At 34.8% G+C, this 20340-nt stretch overlaps 1 protein-coding gene across 2 annotated transcripts; it reads left to right on the plus strand.

Annotated features, from left to right (window-relative positions):
• Positions 1-14518: 14518 nt before the first annotated feature.
• Positions 14519-19811, plus strand: LOC145631128 (uncharacterized). Of its 2 annotated transcripts, XM_081683221.1 has the most exons (4): positions 14519-14657; positions 18855-19073; positions 19163-19208; positions 19383-19811. In XM_081683221.1, exons 2-4 carry the CDS (start codon positions 18903-18905, stop codon positions 19430-19432), a joined length of 267 nt encoding a protein of 88 aa, XP_081539347.1. In that variant the 5' UTR covers positions 14519-14657; positions 18855-18902; the 3' UTR covers positions 19433-19811. The 2 variants fall into 2 exon arrangements, with proteins under 2 accessions (XP_081539347.1, XP_081539348.1); XM_081683222.1 differs by lacking the exon at positions 19163-19208 and having other exon boundaries at positions 14520-14657; positions 19383-19808.
• Positions 19812-20340: the final 529 nt, after the last annotated feature.

Genomic DNA, 20340 nt, shown 5'->3' on the forward strand with positions numbered 1-20340 from the left:
GCAGGTTCGGCACGTACCTGAAGAACTTGCAGACCCATAATTACGTCATCACCCTTCGGATGCTAACGGGAGTTAGCTGACATAGGGAGATATTATAATGGATCAGCAAGTCTCGGACGAACACATCCAAAGGGAACCTCAGCCCGTACTGAAGTTGTCTTGTGTACACCCCCACATACCCCGGGGGTGGACGATGGATTCTATCGGATGCCACAGGCATTCGGCACCAATACCCATCAGCTTCAAGGATGCCGTAATGCAACTCAATCTGCTCGGCAAACCGATACTGTTCAGCATTCTCTACCCACCACGAGTAAGGGCAGTTCTTTATCATGGCCGAAGCTGCTTCGGCATCCTCCCATTCTGAAAATCCAGGGAGGATGTCCCAAAGGATGGTAGGAACTTCGTCGTTCCGCCCAGAGACGCTCGGCCCCTCCATTCCCTGAGGGGGAGCCAAAGAAATTGGAGTCGCCCTAATCCCTTCAGCAGGGTCAGACTCCACCCTCTGTCCATTCCAGGTCCCAGTCCTGTTCCGAGGATCGGGATTCTGCCTTGCTCTTCTGGGAGCACGGGCCCTACCTCTAACTTCCCTCACCATTGTTGAGTTTCGAAGAAAACTCGAAAAAGAAGGAAAAAGAGTTCGAATTTGAAGAAAAATAAACTAAAATCAAAGGAAATTACCTTAATCTGAAGCGAAAGTTGCCGATTGACGAATTGGTATTGACGAGTCTCAGTTTCTAAGCTTAATGCTCGGGGAATTTGCGAAGTTTTGAAGCGGGTTCTTGGGTTCTCTCGAAAATTCTGGGTTCTGTGAAAGAAATGAGAAGAGACGGTGCGCTTCCTTGATTATATGTCCAGAAATGAGAATTCTGGGAGTCCGTGCCTTAATTTCTCTTAAATACCCCAGTGAGTAACCGTTAAACACACGATCTCGTGGCTAAACCGCCCATTATCCGTCCAACTTCCACAAATTATTCGCCCAACCGCCGTTATTTCCTTAATTGCGGTTTAAATTCAAATTTTTTGGATTAATTAAATCATTTACTTCCCTCCTTTTTCTGATTAATCAAACCCGACCCGTCATCCTTCCAGGCCGGGTCTGGGGGGCAAGTTGTTTGGGTCCAATTTAGTCCAATTGGGCCTAGTCATTAAATGATCCAATTAAAAGCCCAAGGTCAAGGTTTATTGTCTCCAATTATGCTAAAGTCAAGGTCAGTCCACAAGACATGTCAATTGGGCCACGGCCCACATTCTCCATATACGCAAAGGTATAAAAGCCATCAATATGATCTTTGTACAGACATACACAAAAAGCCTCAAGCAATTAATTCTCTTGCATAGCTTTCTCTCTCTACACATTGTACTGACTTTAGCATCGGAGGGGCCTTCCTCGGCAACACCCCCGAGGCTAGTTTACGTGTGTTTGCTGTGCAGGAAACCTTCGGCCCAACATCACTTGGACCGAATCCAGTGTTCACCACTTCAGTGGGCCTTCGGCGAGGTCCCATTGTTTTCACCCGAAACAGGAAGTAGTGATGGTTTAGAATTGTATACAAGGCAAGATCCTATTCTAAAACCTAAACCTTGTTGATGTAGGATATGTGTTGGATCTATAGCTAGCTAATATTATTATAAATACTCCTTCACCCATGTTTGATGTTTAACATCTAAATCAAAATTATTAATTACTTGTAAATTTGCTCCTGTTGAATAGATCTCAGATCGAAAACCATGGGATTCAAGGCTTTTCTCCCCACGAAAGTTAGGATGTTTGAAGCCTTGAAGTGCGTATATGTGGTGGTAATCTTGGTGATGGCTTGCTCAAATTTTAGCGTATCATTAAGCAATGAAAAGCTTGCAACCTGCCTTTGATTTCTAAATCGAATCAGAATTGGATTTTTCTATATCATTATCACGTGTGTCTTCCTAAATTGCTGCTGCTCAATGTCGATTTCAATGCGTTGATTTATATTTTACTAAACCCTCTTGTTATACTCTTCACTTGATTTCTGTCCTAAACAACACAACCATTGAGTTACTTCTTATTGTTTTAGAAGTGTTGTTTAATTTGTATACTTTCGTAAAAAAAAAAGTGTTGTTTGTTTGACCATTATACTTAATAGGAAATTTTGTGAAAAACTACCTATTATAGTTCAGAATTTGCGAGAAACTACCTATTAAAAAAAATGTTGTAATTGACTACCTAATTTTCGAAAAATGTTGTAATTTACTACCTTACGCCGGATTATGAAAGAGTTTGACCAAAGTTCTCCGATGTTGACTTGGTCACGTGACCATCACGTGACACTTAATGACCCTTTTCTTTCACCAAGTGTCACGTGACCAAGTCAACGCCGGAGAATTTTGGTCAAACTCATTCATAATCCGGCATAAAGGTAGTAAATTACAACATTTTTAAAAAATTAGGTAGTCAATTACAACATTTTTTTAATAGGTAGTTTCTCGCAAATTCTGGATTATAATAGGTAATTTTTCTCAAAATTTCCTACTTAATAATAATTGGATTTGTTTTTAGCATTTTTTGTTAGTTTTAAATCAGGTTACCAATTTCACAAACCGGTTTAAGAACTGTTTTACTGTTTTGAGCAGATAGGAGTCAAAGGTGGGATTGTTACCAGATTTCGAAAAGATGGGATTATTTTAAACAGAAATGACAAAAGTGGAATTATTAGTTTCCATTTTTCCAAAAAAGTATTATTATAATTTTGTAGTAGAATATTACTCATATGATATGGTAATACTAGTCAAATGAAAGTGATGATTTCGGTTGATTTTTATGTGTGGTTCCAAACATGCTAGTGTATGAATTGATGGTCCATGAAGAACTTTCCAAAAGTAATACTTTAGCAGTTTAGCTAAGTTGATTGAAAACTATTGAAGCCCACACATATAATTGCATCCTAGTGTTTGTTTAGGACTAACATTGTAATCACACTTTCGACTCTAAACTAGGAAAAAACTATGGATTCAACTAATAAGCTAAGTCTTCCTACAAAGGTAAGGAACTAAGGAAGGGATTGAGAAATATCAGGATGCCGGTTTCAAACATCATCAATGTTACTCTGAAAAAAAGAGGGTCCGCTAAGAGATGATCCATTTTGTTTTTATTATTTAAAAAAGTTACGAGTACTATTTACAAAGATCTAAGTATAGTATAGTAATTAAAAATAAGAAATACATACTCAATATTATTATTACTTGAAAGGCTGTGTAATTATTTGGTTACAACTCATTACTCAAGATTTACGAGTACTTAATTAAACTCAAGTCTAATATATATAAGCCAAGCCTCGAGAGTAAATCATTTATATAAAAAATAAAACATAAATAACAACATTCTTATCTAATTCTAGGATAATGATAAGGATGAATAACTTATTTTATTATACAGGGTACTTTAATACAAAAATTATTTATAATTAATATTAATCAAATTATAGTTCTTCTTCTTCTCGTTCAAGGTCATCGGCTAATTGAATTGACAAGGAACTGTTAGAACCTGATCAATCAGAAGTAGACGTTCCATCATTGTTGTCGTTTTGTGCATGAGTACGATTTTGCGAGCGATATTCAGCATCTAACCAATCATTGAAACATACACACATTTCAAGTGTTTTGTAGTTTCGTGCTTCTGGATGGTGGTTTTGGGGGTTAGATATGCGGTGGTTTTGGGGTTGGAGGGTGGCATTCGGCGTGGTGGAGGTAATTTCATGTAGGTTGTGGTGGTTTGGTGTTTGGAGGGTGGTTTTCGGCATGACAGAGGTAATTTCATGTAGGTCGTGGTGGTTTTTTTTTGGGATGAAAGTGTTGGTTTCGGGGGGGTGTTTTGAGGTGGACAAACGGTGAAAATCTGGTAGTGGTAGTAATTTACAATATTTTACCATTTTTTAAGTAGTTTCTTGCATCATTTTACCTTTTATTATGTAGAATCTTACAACATTTTTTTATTAGGTATTTTCTCAAAATCTGAATTTTATTTTCTGACAAAAAGTCATTTTATGAAATTAGGTTTCCTGACAGAAATTGATTTTTTTTTTTTAAAAAAAAAAAAAATTAGAGTTCTTAGCACAATTAAATTGGGGGTTTTTATGAAATTAAATTAGGGTTCATCACAACTGTTGTTGTGAAATTGTACTTTCGTTTTTGAATTTTCACTTGAACTGTTCGTCTAGTGTTTTACTCAGAAAGAAATTCAATATTGATATGACGGCTATTGATTTCCCGAGTTTGGTAATGAATGTCATGCCTTGATAATGTGTTTGATTGTGTTACGAGAGAAGTGGGATTTTGTACTTACAATTGGGCCAAGTTATATGTTTTTCTAACATATATTTTCTTCTTGCTTGTAAATTTCGGAGTTTTCTCTAACAGGTTTGGTTTCATTAATGGTGGGGAGGTTAAACCACTGTCAATGATTATTAATTGCTATAATATAGGGATAGATTAGTAAGAGAGGGAAATCGAGAGCATAGAAGGAATGAAAAAAAAGGAGGGAAATAATAAAAGTGGGTGAAAAAGGTGGGTGATTTAAATAATTTTTTAATTTAAGGGGTGGTAATTTAATTTTTTTTAGGTGATAATTTCACCATTAGTGTTATTAATGGGTGGTAAAATACTTGGTTTAAAAAAGGATGGTAAAGTACAAAATTTCCTAAAATGAATTTTAATTCAGTAAAAATAAGATGAAGTAAACATGGTCTTACATAGCTAGAAATTGATCTTGAATTAGAAGGTTGGTCTAGAGAATGAAAGATACCTCAAGTGGTTAGAGCTACCCTCCTGGCTCCAGGAGATCCTTCTCACCTCCATCCTTGTGACCGAGAAAAACACACAAAAAAAAAAGGTTGGTCAAGACATGATCAAGGATAATTAGGATTAAGCAATTCCAAATATTATTAAGCCATGATATTTTTTTTAAAAAAAATTATTATTACTAATTAATGGTACCACTAAATCATTACAATAATTCAATTCATAACTTCTTGATGCAACTAACCAAGAGTGTAGCGAAATATAATTCATAATACTTTTAAACATGGTATGATATTAATTAAACAACCCTAACAAATAATAATCAAAACATCTAAGAATCGGATGAGTAAGCTAATAAGAATTAATTTGGTAACACTTGATTCAATAATAGAAATTAAAGAACACAAGTACTAAATGCAGTACAAAATAACCTAAATGCAGGAATTATTTATTTATATGAAAATAATAAAAGACTAAAATACCCTTATTCAATTTTTAGAACTCAATATATCATTTTAACTTGAACGTAAAATTCAACTTAAAAAATTCTCCATTTCTACGATCTACCTCTGCTAATCCCACGACATTTTGCTAATCCCGAAAATTTTTGCTAATCCCACAAATTTCACATTCATTTTTCCTCCCATCTAAGGTAATTTATATGTGTAATTTTGTTCTTATTGTATAATATTTCGCTCTTTTTTTTCGGGATTAATATTGACCCCCGGAAATCTTATCCGGGGGGTATTGTTGACGCCTGGAAATCTGATCTGGGGGGTATTGTTGACCCCCGGAAATTTTATCCGAGGGGTACTGTTGACCCCCGGATCTCTGATCCGGGGGTATCGTTGATCTCCGAAAACACATCCCGACACCCTGACATGTCCTAGAATAGAATTGTATAATATGAAAATTTTATTTTGTTTGATTGTTCATCTATAAATTAGATTTTACGGGGAAAAAAAAAAAATAAAACACATAATTTTCATACCTCAAACAAATAGTCATAGTGCACTTCATTATTGTCCATCAATTTGTATAGTATTGAATATTACATCCCTACCTTATAAAAAGTGGGAGAATACTCTTATGAATAGTGTATGTGAAGACTATTATACCCTTAAAAAAGTTAATTTACATACTTGCCCTCAATTAAAATTAATTTTGATGCATTTAAGTATTGAACCTTTCGTATTTTTGTCCGTGGGAGAATACTCTTATAAATAGTGTGAAGACTATTATACCCTTAAAAAAGTTAATTTACATACTTGCCCTCAATTAAAATTAATTTTGATGCATTTAAGTATATAACCTTTCATATTTTTGTCCTCTATTTCTTTTGTTTATCTTCCTTCTTATCATACAACCGAAAAAAAATCCAAAACTCATGATTTCTCAATTTTCTCTTTTCTCACAAACTACTTTTCTGGTTGTTGGAAAATACTGCTAACATGTCAGTTTTCATTTCGGTACCCCCGGTCACCATCCACCGCTGCGATAATTCTATAAGGATGATGACCTGCTGGTTGTTTTTTTTATATACTAAAAGAAATGTAAAGTTTGTGCAATCTATTTTTTTATGTTATACGAAGAGGTGAATAAGCATGCTATTTAGAGATGCCCGTATCCGGTTAGAGTTGGAGACAGCTCAAGATTGGTTGAGTTGACGGATGAATGCAATAATGGTACCTTCGTAGTGGTGGAGCGTAATTGCTTGGATACCATTAAAATGATAAACAAAATATAAAATAAAAATAATAACACATAAGAGTAATACTTTTGAATTTTTGATGTAATCTCTTTTAGTTGTGTTTATAGGGGAGTCAAACAAAGCAACTCTTTTGATGAGTCTTCTACGGAATGTAGCAGTTATGTCTCACATATGAGGTATTATAGTCTTATGCTTTTGATTAAGAGGTTGTTTGAAGATGTATTTTGTTTTAGTTACTGTGTCATTATCTCGATTTTTATCCTAGGAAAAGCTTATAGTTTAATAGAAAAGAGTTAAGATGTACTCATACATCATCAGTTAAATACTCGTAGCTCAAAAATGCTATCTCCTCTATTATATGGTCCAAAGACTATCTAATTGCAAATAAATATACTAATTCACATAGCCTTTGTGCCACGATGTTCAATGAGGATTTTGTCCTCTCCATAACACTCCTATTGTAGTCATAGAATGATGCAATATCTTTGATTGCCTTTTCATATAGTAATACGTACAATGATGAGTTATAATATATATGATCATTCTCAAAATATATAATCATAACACAAAACATGTTTCTACAATTAAATAAATTAAGATATAATCTCTTATTGATCGACCTATGACAAGTATAATTCTACAGCAACTTAAAGTACGTAAACTTTGAGGTTCGAATTTATAACTCCCCTACGATGGCTAGTTGTATCGCGCGCATCGCGCGCGTAGGCTTCCCTAGTAGGATAAAAGGTTAAATAACGGTAGGGATGATTATATTGTTAAGAGTGTAAAGAATTAAATAAAAACAAGGGCAAAATTGGAATATAATCATTTTTTAAAAATTAACTTATTCTGCATTTAGGTAAAATTCTTCCTGTATTTAGTACTCCCCAATAAACAACCCTAACAAATAATAATCAAAGAATTAATTGAATGACGAGTAAACTACATGAGAGTGATCAACAATCTTGGACAAATTAATTAAACTTAATCCTTGAAATTAAGAGTAATTATGGCCTATTGCAGTTCCAAATACCATGACTGGTTTTCCTTTGATGATGACAAAGTGAAGAGCGTTGTCGTGTCGACACGTTGCAACAAGTATGTAATCATCTTCTTGTAGTCCATTCTCCTTCTTCAGTCTAGGCCACTCCCGTCTTTTCCCGGACTTCAAAACATACTTAAATCCGGGATCATCCTCGTTGTTGTTGTTGTTGTCGTCGTCGTTGTTCTTCTTCTTATTTTTATCAAAATAATTCCATCTACTAAGGGGCATCTTGTACACGAACGATCCCATGACGACCTTGACGTCGATATCCGCTTGTTTAAGAAGCTCTTTCTCTTGATTTGTTACAAACGACGCGTCTAGCTTTTTTTCTGAACCTGCCGGGAGGGCTAGTCGTGCTTGTTGAGGTGCCATATCAGATGAAGTCATTCTCTTTTCCATTATTACTTTGACATCGCTGATATCTTCTTTATTGTATCCCAAATTACGTGTCATATGCTCGATAATTGAGGCTTTAGTAGCATCATTATTATGATCAACAAAAGATAATTTATTAGCAGGCTTCTTGATCTTCTTCACTTTAGGTTTGTTGATGTTGTTGTTGCTGATCAATTGCACGGGGGGTTTCGAGGCCTCGGGTTGTTGTTGTTGTTGTGGTGGTGAAGGTGGTTTGGCAAAGGTAATCTTTAAGTTGAAATTAGGGCTTCTCATAATGTAACATTCCCTTTGTATCTTGGATTTTGGTTCATCATCATCTTCGGTGTTTGGATTTGTTGGTAAGGAAGACGAGGTTGTAGCATTATTGTTTCGTTTGTTGTTGAAGATGGTGGTGGTGTTTTCTTGGGTTTCATCTGATTTCTCCATCGAAATCGATCGAGAAAGAAGAAGGATGAACAATTAAGGGAGAAAGATTTCAAGGGAATGAAGATTGCGTAGAAACTGAATATGAATATATGTAGAGTTTGGGGTGATATAGGAAAATATGAATGTAGAGTTTGGGGTGATATAGGAAAATATGAATGTAGAGTTTGGGATGATGTAGGAGTGATGAACAAATTAAACTTGGTGAGCAAGTGTCCTAATTGTAGTAGTAATATGATCCGACTAGTTTTTAGGAAATCAAATCCAAAGATTTTGTTCATAAAAATGATAATCTATCTTATTTTAGGAAACAATTAATATCTAAAAACCTTGATTATGATAGATAGATACTGTAATATTTTAGGAAACTTATTAGTTTGGAAGCTAATAGACTAATACGAGTAGTATTAGCTAGCTGCCTAGCTGAGGTTTGTTTATAAAAAAAAACTGATATTTTACAATAATCTTTGCTCAGCCCATTCCTAATTAAATATTTCAAAACCCTTCCTAGATTCTACTTGTATTACAAAAAAAAAAAAAAAAAAAAAAAAAAAAAAAAAAAAAAAAAAAAAAAAAAAAAAAAAAATTGTTAGGTTTATTTGAAAGTCATGATCTACTTGTAATTTTATTTTCGGTGCAAATTCTAAATGTATGTTAATACAATGAAAGTCCCACCCCTATCAAACTCTATTTGTTTAGCGTATAATTACATTAAGGGCCTGTTCTAATAGACTGAAATCAGCTGAACTGAACTGAGCTGAACTGACTAAACTGAAATGAACTGAATTGAAATGAATAATTTAAAAGAGAAGGAAATTAAGAGTTGAGCTGAGCTGAACTGAACTGAGCTGAACTGATCTGAACTGAAAATAAACGTATGAGAACAGGCCCTAACTCTATTTTCTATTTTATTGTTTATAACTGAAGCTCGTGCGATATACAGTTTGTTAGTATTTTATGCAACAAATATTTTATTGTTTGAAACCATACATGATCATTATATGTTTTCATAAATTTTCGTGGCAGGCTTGAATTAATGAAATCGGTGAGAGTTGTAAATCGGTAAATTGGTCGTTTCAAGGCAAATTGGATGGTTCCACCTACCCAATTGGACTCCCCAAGGGTATTAGGGACCATGGTAAACATTTCAGCAATTTTTATTTCTGGGCAAAAAAAAGTCAAAAAATTCAAAAATTGAAGGCTAATATCCACGGTTTTTGAGAAATTTTGGAGTTTTCGGGGCTCGGTGTTTAAAAGTATTGAAATTCTAGGGAATACATCTCGGGGTCATATAATGTCGTTTGGAACCATATATGATCATTATTTGTTGTCATAAATGTTCGTGGTAGGCTTGAGTTAATGAAATCGATGCAAGTTGTAAACCGATAAATGGTCGTTTAAAGACAAATTGGATGGTTCCACCCATCCAATAAAACTCCGTGGGGGTATTAGGGAACCTGGTAAAAATTTCGGCAATTTTTATTTCCGTGCGAAAAACAGTCAAAAAATTCCAAAAATGAAGTCTAATATCCATGTTTTTTGAGAAATTTTGAAGGTTTCGGGGCCCGATGTCGACAAGAAATGAGATTTTAGGGGATACATCTCAGAGTCATATAATGCCATTTGGAACCATAAATGATCATTATATGTTGTCATAAATGTTCGTGGTAGGCTTGATTTAATGAAATCGGTGCAAGTTGTAAACCGATAAATTGGCCGTTTAAAGGCAAATTGGATGGTTCCACCACTCATTTGGAATCCCGGAGGGTATTAGGGACCATGGTAAACATTTCGGCAACTTTTATTTCCGGGCACAAAAAAGTCAAAAAATTCCAAAATTGAAGGCTAATATCCACGATTTTTGAGAAATTTTGGAGGTTTCGGGGCCCGGTGTCGAAAAGGTTTGAGATTTAGTGGGATACGTCTCGGGGTCATAAAATGTCGTTTGGAACCATATATGATCAATATATGTTGTCATAAACGTTCGTGATAGGATTGAATTAATGAAATCGATGCAAATTGTAAATCGGTAAAATTGAAGGCTAATATCCACACTTTTTAGTAATTTTGGAGGTTTCAGGGCCCGGTATCGAAAAGTATTGAAATTCTACGGAATATATCTCGGGGTCATATAATGTTGTTTGGAACCATATATGATCATTATTTGTTGTCATAAATGTTCATGCTACGCTCGAGTTAATGAAATCGGTGCAAGTTGTAAATCGGTAAATTGGTCGTTTAAAGGCAAATTGGATGGTTCCACCCACCCAATTAGACTTCCGGAGGGTATTAGGAACCATGGTAAACATTTCGGTAATTTTTATTTTCGAGCGAAAAAAAGTCAAAAATTCCAAAATTGAAGGCTAATATCCACGATTTTTTAGAATTTTTGGAGGTTTCGGGGCCTATTGTCGAAAAGCCTTGAGATTTTAGGGGATACATCTCGGGGTCATATAATGCCATTTGGAACTATATATGATCATTATATGTTGTTACAAATGTTGTGGCAGGCTTGAGTTAATAAAATCGATGAAGTTGTAAACTAGTAAATTGGTCGTTTAAAGGCAAATTGGATGGTTCCACCCACCCAATTGGACTCCCGGAGGGTATGTTAGGGACCATGGTAAACATTTTGGCAATTTTTATTTCCGAACGAAAAAAAAGTCAAAAAATTCCAAAATTGTAGACTAATTTCCATGCATTTTGCGAAATTTTGAAGGTTTTTGGGCTCTCGGTGTCGAAAAGTATTGAAATTCTAGGGAATACATCTCGGGGCCATATAATGCCATTTGGATTTTTGGAACCATATATGATCATTATATGTTGTCATAAATGTTCGTGGTAGGCTTGAGTTAATGAAATCGGTGCAAGTTTTAAATCGGTCAAAGAATTCGGGTTTTAGACTTGTTCTTCTATCGTCTAATACCCTTTTTGACCCACTAAAAGCTTGTTCGGAGGCAACGGAGGAGACTTGGATAGCATAAATAATATCACGTTCCATTGCCGCCAAAATTGGATGTATCATGCTTTGTGCTTTCCACCAATCAAGGAGGTCGAGGCCGTACTTCTCTTCTTCGTCCATGCCTGTCACGAAGTCGTAATTTAAGTACATTTGTAACTCTAAAACATCGCTTTGTGTTCTCCAAGACGATGATTCACTACCTGAATACTTAAACATCATGTTAGTAGCTTGTGCAAATAAACCTTTGGCCCTTTTATTTACGTTTTTGGTTGATTGAGAAGGAGCAAATCGAGAAACGGTTCCATATTTAGATTCATAAATTTTATATAATGCAAAAAATTGATCGGTCACATTAGCTTTATAAGACTCGACATCATCATCAAATTGCTTGTATTGAAAATAGATATAGATTAATAGAAATGTGCCATCATACTTTTGCCTTGGATCTAATATAGAAGCAAAAATATAAATCATAGGAAGATTGGTGTAATATAATATTTACGCCATTTTTCCTCCATTGATGGAGTATATTCATTGTAATCGTGTTGGGATCGATGTTCAGCGAAAAATTGGGCAAGTAAACATGCATTGCTAAGAAAAGATTGAGAGAAAGGATTATAAACAGAAGAAACACAATGTGTCATACTATATAATAATTGTAAAAATTGCATGTATTTTTCACAATTAGACCAATCTTCTTCTAGTAAAGCAAATTGTGGAAACTTTTGGTTAAAAAAAATTGTTAGTGGAACCTTGTACTCGATTGCCTTACTCAACATTTCATAGGTGGAGTTCCACCTGGTTAGACAATCCGTTTTGATTTTGATACACTTTATCTTTTGCTGCCTAATAAAAGCTTTCCATTCCTGAAATCTCATGTTAGAACTGTTAATAGAAATAATAGCATTTCTAATTTTGTGATAAAATGGACCAATTGCATTAGTTACATCCTTCACACACAAATTAAAAACATGACAAATGCATCTAATATGAAGTGCATCTCCATCTAATATGACATCGGATAATTGTTGTTTAACTAAATTTGCACTAAATATCATGGATGTTGCATTATCAAATGTCATGATATGATTTTGGGTCTAAGATTATATGCATCGATAGCTTGCATTAAATGATGAGAAATATTAAGACCAGTGTGGGGGTATTCTAGCATTTTAAAATGGATAATGCGTTTTTGTAATAATAACCAATCATTATCCACCCAATGACAAGTCACACACAAATAATGGTATCCATAACTACTATCCCACGCATCTGCGGTTAAAGAAACTCTACAAATAAGATTACTTAATTCTTCAACTAACCTCATTTTGTACTCTTAGAAAGTTTTCATGGCAGCTGAACGAACAGTTTTTCTAGAGATTTTTTTGTGTTGGGGTTGTAGTGCTCTATTAATGTAATTGTTAAAAGAATCATTTTTGGCGAAAAGAAAAGGTTGTTCAGCATGTACTAACATTCTCCCAAGTTCATCCCTATCATTCTCATAATTGTAAGTGAAGCCATGTTGATGGATTGAGAAATTTTGAGTTGAGTTGGGCCACTAAATGGTTCACCACATTTATTAACATGTCTACTTAAGTGCCCCATCTCGGACTTGGTTTTGTCCGAGAGAAATTTGGCATTACTAGAAGAGGAGGAGGGGTTTGGGTTTGATGCCATGATTAAAAATAGCACAATTAATTAAAATAAGAAATTAATAAAATAACAATATTTCTAAAAAAAATAAAAATAAATAAAAATAATTATAATACAAGTAATAATAACAATAATATGAAAAATAATAATAACAATAACAGTAAGAATAATAATAAATTAAAATAAAGATGAGTTAGATCTTACAGCCAAGCTTCGATTGGTTTCCGCAAAATAATTTCACGAACTTTTAATTTTTTTTAAGAATTTCGATAACTGAGATTTGAGTGAATTAGAGAATAAAAGATTATAAGAGATTAGAGAACAAGACGTTCAAATAATTGAGAATTGAGCTAAAGAATTGTGAAAAAAAAAAAAGGATGATGAGTTGAAGTAGTTATAGAGAATTAGAGATATAGTCGTTTCAATCAAAAGCTAACCGGTAGAAAGCAAAAGCTAGCCGTTAAATTAGAGCTGTTGTAAAATATGGATGTTACTCGTGCTGTCGTGTCGGTCTGTGGGCCTTGCTGGCGGGCCATGCCGCGGGCTGATATTGCGTGCCGCCCGCGAGCTTATGCTTTTTTTGGTTTACAGCACAGCCTACCCCTAAAGATGGGTAACGGGCCGTGTCGTGCCGCCGCGGCCGTGTCTGGCCGTGCCGCGGTGGTGGGCGTGCCATGCCGGCTCCACGGCGGGCCGTGCCGTGCCTTAATTTGGCATACCCCAGCCCACGGCACGGCACGACCCACGTGCCTGGCGGGCCATGTCGTGCCGGGCCGCGGGCCAAATCGTGCCAATTTTTTTTTAAATATCATAAATGTAAATAAAAAAACGATACACACACACACACACTATATATATATATATATATATATATATATATATATATATATATATATATATATATATATATATATATATATATATATATATATATATATATATATATATATATATATATTACAACTTAATTTTTGTTTATGTTAATGTTAATATATTTAGTTTTGAACAACTTTATTTTAATTAAGGTTATATAAATTATTTATCTAATTATGTTTAAGTTTATATAAATAATTTTATTAATTTAGCAAAAAACAACAATGCGTATAATAAAAAACAAAAATTTACGAGTCCGATAAGCCGAAAACACAAAAAATTGAAGAATAACTTATTTTATTATATGCCGGTAGCCGGTACGATAAATCGATAATACAAATAATTAATGATAATTAAAAATTGTACAATAATTGATGAATAACTTCATTTATTATACGGAATACATGGTTCGGTAATACAAAAATTGTACAATAGTGTATAATTATAGCGGGCCTCGTGCCGTGCCCTCGTGCCACGTGTCGTGCCGGCGTGCCGACCCATGGGCTGACAACCGTGCCGATCCATGGGCCGACAACCGTGCCGATTCCCAGATTTGTGTTCACGGCACGGCCCACAGCCCACAGGTGGGCCGCCGTGCCGCCCCGTGCCCATTTTTACCTACCCCCTCGTTCCTAGTGCCGGGCTGCCCGCGGCCCGGCCCGTACCCAGATCTCTTATTCTCAAGTCTCAACATATTACCCTGCAATGTTGCTCAGAAAAACCTTTAAAGAACAAAAAAGCTCCATTGAAGCGGGCAAGCGGCTACTCTGAATTCTCCATTGAAGCGGATTGCGAGCTTCCTCTACTCCATTGAAGCGTAGGTAAGATGTTCTTCTTAATCACCTAATATCAGTTTCACAATCTAGTGTTAATTGTTCATTTTATTCAATTTAAGGTGGATTGATTATTGAACTATGTATTGGTATTTGGTACTGATTTAATTTTAGTCGAAGAACTTATTTTGATAATTGAGTCAAATTTGGTTGCTATTTTGTTGCAAAACCCTTAAATGTTAGGGCGAAACTGTGTAAATTAAACTTTCCTATGTTGAATTACTGCTTAATTTTAGTTTATTTTGTCGTATTTTTGTTGGTCTTAATTTTGCAATGTTGATTATTAATATTGGATAAACTGTTTAGAATTATTGTTGGTATAATTTGTATTGGAAAGTTAAAATTTGCGCTAAATTTGATAGGATTGGGATGATGAAATTAGGAAATGGTGTATTTGTAAACGGCCTATATCTTTAGTTGTTTAATTGTATTGGAAGTATGATTTCATCATTAATGAAGAACCAAAGATGCAGATTCAAGTGTATAATTTGGCCATTTAAATTAGGTTAACAACTCTATCTTTCAGCTATCAAGTCAGACTTTTGGCAATCCTATTGGATTAACCTAGGTTTCCGTCTCTAAGCTCGGGTTAGGAAGGTTAGAGGAATGATACTATGGTCATTTCCTCCCGAAATTTAACTGACCTCACAAGATAACCCCAAGGAAGGAAAAGTTTTATATTTAGACTGATGTCATTAGGTTGGCAATGAAAATTAAACCCCTAATCTCGTGGTTATAAGGTTGGAACTCTACCATTGAGGTCCTACTTGCCGATGAAGGCTTTTTGGAGTTGGATGATATCTTCTTTAAGGTCTTTTGCATCACAATGAGCGAGTGGATGGTTTTTATTGACTAGGAATTGTGCTCCTTGTTGACTAGTATTGGTGGAATTGACTAAAGGTTGTGGTGGGTTCTGTCTATGTAACTTTAGTATTGCTTTTTTTGAAAAACTATCTTTGGGCTGTCTTTGCAAGAAAAAGATAGATAATAGGATCCATAGTAATTACGTCAAGCATAATGATTTTGATAGAGGAGTTGTTGAGTTAATAGGTCAAAAGTAATGCAGTGACTTGTTTATTTAGGATGGTCTAAATACCTTGAGTCCTTGATTCATTTAGACATCTTCTCTGGCAATTCCCAAATAGAAACTATGTTGCTGATTGGCATCCCAAAAAAGATACAAGTATTATATTGCATGTGTTGTGAGCTGATGTAAGAGACTTATCGGCACATACTTTCTGACAATCCCAATCTAATTTCATTTTGGCATTGGGATCCATGCTTGGCAACACACTTGATAAGCTATAGATAGAAGACATTGTTCCCTATCTTGCTCAAATCATGTTTCGTTATAGTGTGAGATGAATCTGTTAAGCTGTCTTAGCTACTGCAGTTCATATGGTTTGGGATGTTAGAAATGATAATATTTTTAAGTTTTAACAGTGGAAATGTTTTGATGTCAAGTATTTGGGTTTTCTTTCTGGGTCAATTTCTGGATTTTTGATTTTGAAGGTTTTTAGTTTGTTGTCAACATTGGGTTTTTGAAACCCCCCCCCCCCCCACCCCCCGCGCGGAATTTAAAGGGTGTTTGTTTTGATTTAGAGTGAGTTAAAACTGAGTTGGAGTTTTGAATGATTTATAATTGTCCAGCTTTTGGTTGGGAGAAATCGAGGTGATTATGAAAATAATATGGGTAGCAGAAAAGTGAAGTTTGAGCAAAAATGTTGCAAGCTTGACATCAGGGATACCTAGCTTTATTCCTACCATCCCGACCTCTAATTCTGTGTAAGCTTTCTCCTTTTTCATCTACCAGTTTTGTCATATTTCCAGCCTCTTCTTAATTCTCTATAGCAATAGTTGTAGAACTTGTAGTTGTAGGTAACAGACCTTGTACTGTTTATTGTTGAAAAGTTATAATTGTGTACTATTGTAATCTATTCAACATGTAAGACTCTATGTTACTCGGCTTTAAAGTTTTAAAGTGTTCATAAACATGTTGGAGTGTATCATGGGTACTTAAATAAGATATAGAGTCCAAGTTACATCGCTCAGGTTATATTTTTATGTGTTGAGTTTGTGTTGAAAGATCGTTGAAGAATATTCTTAGGCATCTCAGCAATTATCATAGAGGGCAGTGGGAAATCTGCTGCTTTTGGAGAATGGGGTACTTTATGGGTTTGGGTTAAGCATAATTGTAAATTGGTTATGACTTGATGCTCAGCTGAGTGTTTTTTTCTAAAAAAAAATCTGAAGGTAACTGAGTACCGATTAAGAAATATGTGGCTGTTTCTTGAGTAGAGACCTAGAGATTCTTTCCGACCCAGATTTTTACTGTATTTTGTAGCCCTGGGAACTTTATATGAGTAAGGGCCAAGAAACATTCTCTGCCACTACTTAAATTTCTGTTTTTACTGAGCTCTCAATGAGCAAGAACATGGCTACTAGCTCTTGGGGGAAATAACTTGGCCTATCACTATCTAAAGTATCATGTTATTAGATTTATGAGTGGATATTGTGTAATACAGAAGTAAATAGTTTCCTAGAGGTTGTGGAATCATGAACTTAAATTCCCTTTTAAGTCATATTGGCCACAAGAAAAAAGAGTTCACTAATTACAGTCATGTATAAGACTATGAATAATCATTGTTCAAATTATTTGAGAATAGCCACATTTTGATTTATCAATTTCGGGACCATAGCTGGGTATACATCCTAGATTTTCCTTTGACTTCTTTCTAAGCGTAATGAGTAATGATGATGCTGTTCTAGTATTTCTTTGTTTAGGGAAGCACACATTTTGTTGGCCTATAGTAACACGGTTACAACTTAGTAAGTTCCTAAAACTTTATGAGATGGTTTTTTGGGTGTTACATGGATGGAGGGGAATACTGAAGTCTCTAGGTTACAATCAATACCCGTAAGATACTTCACACTCTGACATAAGTATGAACACTTGGACACTTTTAAGAAATATCAGAGGCATACCCTGTTTCAACTTTTTATAGCTAAGCTCAGTTGAATCAGTTTTATGAGAGGAAAATGCCCAAAAAGCCGGGGGCGTGTTATACATTGTCAGAGACTGTTATGTAAATGATAGACAACTTCTCAAAATTATTGCTTGAAATGTGATAGTTTCTGGTACTTGGGATGTATACAAGCATAAAACAGAAATTATAGGTTATACTAACTCCTAAATAAAGTATAGCCCGGGTTTGGAAAAGAGTTATTTGCTGCTAGCCGGATTTAAATGTGAGAGCTGCCTTGAATATCTGCTTTTATTGGCTTGTTTGACTTGCTGATTCATTTTTAGGTGTTTTTCTTTAGATTTTTTTGCAGATAATAATTCCTCCAAAAACTCAGGGCTCTATGTAAATTCTATAAGGTTTATTTGTTTTTTTTTTTTTTTTTTTTTTTTTTTTTTTTTTTTTTTTTTTTTTTTTGGTGTGTGTGTGTTGGGCGGGGGTATCAGGTCAATTACTGTATCTTGCAGTTCTCAAGTATGACTATTGTTGCTAACCCCAGAAAAAAAAAAAAAAAAAAAAAAAAAAAAAGTGTCATCCCTCTCTAAGCTCAAGCCTCGGTATTTCAAAATGCGACAATAGTGCAATACTATGATCTTTTAATTGATTGGTTTAGTGGTAGAATGATAGATAAAGCCACTAAAATATTCCTAGTTAATTGATTGAATCAGTTATCTTTGCAATGTATAACTATTGGAAGTAGATGTTGATTCTTGTTTTAGTCCTCTTTCGGCACATTGAGCAATTGATCATTTTTGTGGACTAGGATGTGTGCTCCCTGCAATCAAGTTCTGTGAAATGGGCTATAATGTGTCAGGTTAAGGAATATGGTGGCTTTGGTCTATTTAGCTTCAGTACTTGAAGTGAAGCTGCTTTTAGAAAAAACTTTTACTGGCTATCTTGCAAGAGAAAGAGTGCGAATCAATTAAATCCATAGTTATTGCATCAAGCATAATGAATTTAGTATGCATCCGCCCGCATAAATTGCAACGCATCTTGTTTCCAAAATGTCTACCGTCATAAAGTGTTCTATTGCAGTATTGCCTTTTTTTTCGTCTCCTTTTTATTCTATCATGTGTAGCGCTCTATGTCATCACTTTGAAAATTTTATGTACCGCTCTTGTGCTGAAATGAAACTGGTTCTCTTTTTTTCTTTGTACTTCAGAAAATTGTCATTTGGTAACTGTTTCTGAGTGAAAGATATCCATTCAGGATGAACCCAAGTACAAAAGCAAACTTACACGACGAAAGCATCAAATCTGATCAATCATCATCCTTGCCATCTCAACAGCCACCACCACCAGTTCATCAAAATGATGCAGATGAGGAGGATGAGAGTGTGAAGCAACTTGGAGATTGCTCATCTTTGTACTTGTCGTTACAGGTACACAAGTATGGTACTACATTACTACTATGTATAAGAAGATACAATTTGTTTCTAATATGTTATGTATAATCTGAACATACGTGTAGGATTGTCTGATAAAAACCGATAGAAACTGGAAATCATGCCAAAAGGGTATGCTTTCTTTTCATCACTTTGTGTTTCTCTTTTTGGTTTATGTTACCATTTCTATCCTTTAAGTTGATTAGATTAAAGTTTCTTTCAAAATCTTGTTGTCTAAAATTAGAAATTTCAAAGTTTGCTCAAGTTCTTGTTAATTTTGTTCTTGCACGTTTTGCACTTGTGTAGAGGTTCAAGCTCTTAAGGCATGCAGCGAAAGGAAGAAGCAAGAGAAGTGACAAATGTTGTTGCACTAGAGGAGATCATATATTGAAGTAGCAATGCTCATTTGTTGCTCTTTAAGAACCTCAAGTTTGTGAAGCAACTGATTACAAGCAAGATTTTAGAGCACGAAGGTTCAAACGTAGTTTGCCTTTCCCATTGTTTCGATGCTAATGGATGAATGATTTTTCTCTGAAGTTGGCATGTCTGCAATGCTTTATTTGATAGAACTTGAGAGTTTCACTCACTCAGTTAGGTGGATAACAACAGTGGTTGGTTGAAATTACTGTGTTGCATTAGAGGAAATAAATTTAAATTAATGCTCTTGGTTATTTATGTTTAAGGTGTTGATTGGACAACATTGGTTTTTCTTTTGGGCCAAGAGCGGCTTGAAGGACTGATGTAAATAGGATAGGATCTTAAATGATTCGTCTATCCTCAAAGGTTATTAATTACGTAGTATATAAAATGAATAATACTTGTTCATTTTTTGAAGGGCTTATGCCACATCTGAGCTTTGACCACTTGGTTAGTCATGTATTCGTATGACTTATAAGCTACGGAGTATTATTTTTTTACAAAAAACACAAAATAACAATGATCACTCAACTTGTACAAGGATCCAAACTAGATATCAACCAACCTAAACTCAAACTAGGCCTTTATAAAACCAACTAGAGAATTATTTGAAAAAAAAAAAATCGTTGTAACAATGTTTGATGTAGATGAGTTATAACTAAAAGTATTATGGGACAAATTTAAAGGGACAGACTTAAAATGGGGCACATGTGAAAGGACAAATAGACATGTACAGAGCAACATAAAAAAATTCGGGTCCTTTTCCTTCCGTAAAATTGTCCAAGTTTTATGAAAAAACAGATGGAGAGAGTATTGTTAGTTTGTCACTACTTTCTAGTTTTCTTTC

This window comes from Chenopodium album, chromosome 5, assembly GCF_948465745.1.
Source record: "Chenopodium album chromosome 5, dcCheAlbu1.1, whole genome shotgun sequence".
Lineage (NCBI taxonomy): Eukaryota > Viridiplantae > Streptophyta > Magnoliopsida > Caryophyllales > Amaranthaceae > Chenopodium > Chenopodium album.

Coding starts and splice junctions, on each gene's coding strand:
- LOC145631128 (XM_081683221.1), top strand. CDS start 18,903: ATGAACCCAAGTACAAAAGCAAACTTACACGACGAAAGCATCAAATCT. Junction 19,074..19,162: donor CTTTGTACTTGTCGTTACAG/GTACACAAGTAT, acceptor ACATACGTGTAG/GATTGTCTGATAAAAACCGA. Junction 19,209..19,382: donor CTGGAAATCATGCCAAAAGG/GTATGCTTTCTT, acceptor GCACTTGTGTAG/AGGTTCAAGCTCTTAAGGCA.